Source organism: Glycine max, chromosome 6, assembly GCF_000004515.6.
Source record: "Glycine max cultivar Williams 82 chromosome 6, Glycine_max_v4.0, whole genome shotgun sequence".
NCBI lineage: Eukaryota > Viridiplantae > Streptophyta > Magnoliopsida > Fabales > Fabaceae > Glycine > Glycine max.
In genome coordinates, this window is record NC_038242.2 from 47,806,601 (window position 1) to 47,812,600 (window position 6,000).

The 6,000-nt window shown below is 30.3% G+C and overlaps 1 protein-coding gene across 2 annotated transcripts; it reads left to right on the forward strand.

Moving 5' to 3' along the window:
* Window positions 1-2,165: 2,165 nt before the first annotated feature.
* On the forward strand, window positions 2,166-4,906 carry LOC100786373 (E3 ubiquitin-protein ligase RMA1H1-like). 2 transcript variants are annotated; one of them, XM_041015991.1, is made up of 3 exons: window positions 2,166-2,337; window positions 3,052-3,183; window positions 3,956-4,906. In XM_041015991.1, exon 3 carries the CDS (start codon window positions 4,005-4,007, stop codon window positions 4,725-4,727), a length of 723 nt encoding a protein of 240 aa, XP_040871925.1. In that variant the 5' UTR covers window positions 2,166-2,337; window positions 3,052-3,183; window positions 3,956-4,004; the 3' UTR covers window positions 4,728-4,906. The 2 variants fall into 2 exon arrangements, with proteins under 2 accessions (XP_040871925.1, NP_001241324.1); NM_001254395.2 differs by lacking the exon at window positions 3,052-3,183 and having other exon boundaries at window positions 2,188-2,337; window positions 3,956-4,897.
* The last annotated feature ends 1,094 nt before the right edge of the window (window positions 4,907-6,000 follow it).

A 6,000-nucleotide genomic window follows, 5' to 3' on the forward strand; every position in this document is an offset into this window, starting at 1 on the left:
TTTATTTATACAACTAAAATGTATAATTTATAATAAATAAATATTTTTAAGTATGTAAATTATATTGTAATTAAAATTAGTAATAAATAAATATTTTGAATATATAAATTATATTTTAAATTTATGATAAGTAATTTATAATTAATTTGATATATTTCTGTTATTAATTTTTTAAAAAAAATATTCAAATTAAAGTTGTAACTAAAAGATTTTGAAAGTTTAAAAGAGATAAGAATTTAAGTTAAATTGTTTGGCTGATATTAAAAGTATATATATATATATATATATATATATATATATATATATATATATATATATATATATATATATATATATATATATTGATATTTGATTACATGCAGTTTCTTAAATAGCCCAGTTGATATTAAAAGTTAAGAAAAATAGAAAATATATCATATGCGTCATTTAAATGGGAAGAAATGTGAAGGAGAGTGGAGCAATAAGAATACACATAGACTTGGATTTACATTTTTTTTTATAAAAGATGAAAAAATTAACAAAATTCAACAGGTCGAATTGGACATGCCGACCATAATTTCTTATTAGTAATATGATGTAAAAATGAGATAAACTCTTATTTGAACGTTTGAGTAAAAAGTTTTACATTAAACAGCATAAAAAAATCAATGAAAATATTGAAAGTATACTATTTTTTATGTATAGTTAGAAAATAGATAGATACAGAAGGAAAGAAAAGGAAGAAATTAAGAGATAGATATAGATGTGATATCACCATAGTTAATGCATTTGTTTGTTATTATTTTCTTTGACTTTCATGTGCTTTTATATTTTTGTTCTTTCTAAAAACATCTTAGTGAATCAAGGGAGGATGATATTCATAAATAATCCTTGACTCAGGCACCGATACAGGAAATCATTAAAGGGAGCTAGATTTTTTTTTTGTATTTTAATTATTTAAATATCTAACAAATAAATATTTAATAAAATATATTACCATAAAAATTTAATACATAATACTTTTTATAATTATTGATTAGTTTAAAATTAAAATTGTTTTTATAATTCAAATGTTACAAGAAAAAAATACATGTTAATACTTGTATTAATCTTAGTTTCAAGTTTTAGAAGACTTTGTTGTCTCACAAACACAATAACAATTAAACAAGATTTATAATAATAATTTCATAATAAAAAAAGAGAAACAAACTCATCGGATATAATAATAACTCATTAAGTTTTATAACAATTATATATAATATTAATAATTAAATATATAGATAGATAAATAAGACTTATAATAATAATATTAATAAAAAAACATATTATTAATTTAAGTAATAACAATTGATGGAAAACTATAAAGATATCATTCTTATCAAATCTATCTATTAGTATATATATGTTTTTGAGTAAAATTATAATTAGTGAGAATATATTATTAAAAAATTAATATAAAATGAATGATAACATATATTATCATATTTATTAAGTATATATTATTTTACATATTTTTTGAAAAAACAAAAGATTTTTTTTATTAAAAAAAGCTCAATTAGCTCACAAGATTTGGCCAAACTAAGCTGCAGAATTATAAACACAAAGATCCACGTACAATACCTGTGGCTATGTAAAGCATAGAAAGTTAGAAACATCCCAACAAACAATTCAATCCACCCAAGTCCAATCTATCTATTTTTTTTTTAATATAATCTATCTATTATTTTACTTGAAAGAAGTTTGGCTGAGGGGAATGGATCAAATAATCAAAATATAATGAAATGAGATGGATTGAAATGAAATAGAATAAAAATATCATTCCATTATTTGAATATTTTAATGGAGTAAAGCAAAAATTTCAGCTTACTGTTTGAAAAACAACAAAAAGGAAAAATATAACTTTTTAATTTTACATTATCCTTATTTTAAATATATTTAGGTTAAAATTTGTAAATATAGAATAATCATTTTATAATCTAAAAGCTTTGTTCGAATAAGTGCACTCCAAATTTAAGGAAAAGATAAGATAAAAAAAAAAGTATATGCATGATAAAATAACCCATATACAAAACTCTTTATCATAAGATTTGTCACACTTATTTATCCACTTTTCCCCGCCGAATTCATACCATAACCACAATTAATTTAAGGTGATAATTATTGTTATTCTATTATAAAATCTCATTGTCTCCGAACTCTTCTTTCCTCGTACTCCATCATTTCCTTGTTCTTCTTCCTTCTCTTCATTCTGTCTCTACCCTTCAACGCAACTTTCTTTCTTTTCTATTGAGCTTCCAATATTCTCACGCCTTGCAATCGTAGTTGCACCCTCCAAACTCCTTCCCTTTTCTTTCATCTGTAAGTATTTAAACCTCTCTCTCTCTCTCTCTCTCTCTCTCTCTCTCTCTTCGTAGGATGTGATGTCAAAGACATGGGGCATGCAATTTCGTTTTTATTTTCCTTAACTCACCTTCTTTATTTGTGCTTAGCCTCTTATGTTCATCTGGGTGTTGAAATTTTCAGTCAAAAATGTTTTTTTATTTTTGATTTTGGCTGTTGTGTGGAACTGCTTGGTCTTTAATGGATGCCCTTTAACTTCGCACGAGGAAACTTATGAAGCAACTATCAATACTTTGCGTTGAGAATTGAGATCCTGATTTCCTATGTTTCTAATAGATGGAAATAAACACCTTTTCTCTCATTTTTTTTGTTCAACACTTACACACGCCACTACTTTCCGTAGTAATTTTCTCTCACGGCAGATCTAGAAAGAAAATTGTTTAGGGTGTGTTTGATTTCTATTTTAACTGATTGTAGTTCCTACTAAAATTGATGTAGTATTAATTTATTTTAGAATTTTTTTTAAAACCAAAAAGTGAGAAGGTAATCGGATGGCTCTTAATTTCTAGTTCCAGCAAAAAGTGATTTAGTGATTGATGATGGATATCAGAAACTTTTTTTTTCCCTCTTGTACATGATAACATGATATCCCTGAGATTGTGGATATAGGTTCCTCTGTTTTCCCAACTTGTCTGTAACTCTAATTGTCATTTTTCTTGCAATTATTGGCAGAAACCAGAAACCTTTTTTCCCTCAAAGAGAGGAATAGAGATTAACAATCGTGGATACTGTGATATGGTTAGTTGTAGAGAGAGAACTACAATTTTTGAGAAATATAATTAGGGTGCGTGACAAACAATCGTGGTGAGTTCTTAATAGATGAGTAAAAATCAAATATAAATTTTGCACTGCTTTCTCTGACATAACAATGTTATGTATTTAATCACACAATCAAATCCGAATCCGTTTTCAACTACTCTGAATGTAAAAAAAATACTAGAATAATTGTAGTTGCACCACCGACTACACAGTTGGGTATGTGATTAAAGGTATTCTCCATGTATCATTATTTTGTAATTTATGGGGAAAAAAGAGTGGTTGGAGAGTTAAATGGGCTGGTTGTTCCCAAATTTGGGATTTGTGTAAACCTTTTGATTTGATCCCAAGACTTTGGATTTTTTTATTACAAATACTAATTATTTTTATGGAAATTTATAACTAAATATGGCTAACCAAGTAACCGTAACTCTCCAAATCTATAGTTTATCAAACACTGCACTTCATTTGGTTGGTTCATATCTCACTTAATTTTGTGTCCTTTCCATTTACATATTCCACATTCATTAATTTTGAGAAACATTTAGTGTATGTTACATCTGGGGAAGGCTTAAAGTAGATTTACTTTGGGTCCATGGTATCCACTGACTTAAATTACTTTGCCAAACCATCATTCTCAACCTCAATCCACAAGGAAAATAATTGTACCATAGATAGAAGGCTGACATTTTTAATTTGAACCTTTGATTTTGAGTGGTTTGTAAAATTTAAACCCCCTCATCCTAACTAAACTTTATTTGTGAATGTAATCCCTTCTGAGACACTCATAATTCATGCATGGTGTGCTTGTACATTTCAGGTTCAGGTACTTGCAGTAAGAGAACATATTGTAAAACTAAAAGGGAAAAATGGCCTTAGATCACTTTGAGGAGACTGTGCACCAAAAAGGAAATTGGAAATCTTCCAGTGAAATCATTGCAGATTCTGATAGAAATGCCTCTGGTGACTTTGACTGCAACATCTGCCTGGAGTGTGTGCAAGATCCAGTGGTGACACTTTGTGGTCATCTTTATTGCTGGCCCTGCATATACAAATGGCTTCATTTTCAAAGCACCTCTTTGGATGATGAAGAACAACAGAGGCCACAATGTCCTGTATGCAAATCAGAAGTTTCTCAATCCTCCCTTGTTCCATTATACGGCCGTGGCCAAACCACATTACCTTCTAAAGGGAAGCCACGTCAAGTAGGCACTGTCATACCACAAAGACCTCATGGTCCAAGAACACTTAACACTAGAAGTGTTTCACAACCTATTTCTCAAAGTTACCATCCCTATAGTAATCCTTATCATCCTCAACAACACTTCAACTCGATTCCAAGCGGTTACACCTCACCTATGATTAGAACAACTGGTTCAATAGACAACACATTTGGAATCTTTGGTGAGATGATATATGCAAGGGTCTTTGGTAACCACGTGTCAAACATTCATACATACGCCAATTCGTACAATCTTTCGGGGACCAGTAACCCAAGGATGAGAAGACATTTAATGCAAGTTGATAAATCACTCAGCAGAATAAGTTGTTTCCTCCTTTGCTGCCTAGTTTTGTGTCTGCTCTTATTCTGATTGCTACTTCATTTTCATCATTAGTTATAGTGCATCCTTACATAGAATACATTCACTCATTGATCCAGATGTATTCTATGTTAGAGAAGCTGCAAATTGATGCTGAGTTATGTGTAAATTACCAATCTCTCTACGAGCTATATGAAGTGAATAATGATATTCTCATACCATTTTTAGAACATTTTCTTTTTCTGTCCCTCTATATCACATTGTTCATCTTATCCCATTTCTTTGCTAATTGTAAAAGTTTTGGGGGAGTAGAGTTATACATTTGAGAGAATAGATTGAAGTCCATAGCAGGTGGTTTAGTTGGAAGGTGAATTCAATAATCAATACACCCTGGAAAAAGGAATATACCTTGGCGAGTAAACTAATAACATATTACTTCTTAATAGGTAAAAACTTTTCAAATGACATTTACTGTCATTATATTAAAATTCTCACTATTTTAAGTGTTGGAGTGCATTTGCAAGTATCCTAACCCTTTACCATCGAGCTCTGCCATGCCTAAAGAGAGAACCACCACGAGAGTACTTCCGAACACGGTTGAAATCAAACTCGGACATCTCAGACTAGTTCAGTTGGTATTCTAGTTAGCCAACTAGCTAATGCCTTCCACCTGAGGGTAGGACAAATAAGAGGATTCAGGATAGGAATGACTTTGCTTCTTGGTAACGGCAGGCATACAATGCATAAAGCCTCAGAAGTCATACCTTATCCATCGCATTGGATGAAACTAGTTGCTGTGGTCCATACTATAAAATGCCAACTATAAGTTTTTCTGATCATTTTCCAAGTTATGACTTCCCTAAGTTGATGGGTGACTAGAGAGGGCATAAGGAATGGAGAGCATTCTCTATGTTTCAAGTATGAAATCTTTTGTGACGTGTAATCAATTCTCACACCTTCTTTAGCCAATTGAGCTAGACCCTGATTTTATATTTCAATAGTAAATTGGTAACCGATGAACGTAAATAATTATCACATCATCAAAGAAAATTTTGTATCTGAAACACTCTTTCTTTACATTATTCTTGTTCAATTTCATCATCTTGAAAGTGACTACTAGTGGGGGGAGCATGGCATCTAGTGATCACAGAAGATCGCTTCAGTGATGATGAAAGTGACTTATGGTGGTCCCAGTTCATCAAGTTGTTCAAATTGCCATGAACACTCCATCCTTATCCTTCACTAGTTTAGAAGACTGAAACAAATTTTGGATTGGAGTGCCAGCAACGATTCTCCATATTAAACTTATTTGAATTTGAAGAGG

Bases quoted from the DNA above. Each gene is read 5' to 3' on its own strand.
- LOC100786373 (XM_041015991.1), top strand. From the start codon at position 4,005: ATGGCCTTAGATCACTTTGAGGAGACTGTGCACCAAAAAGGAAATTGG.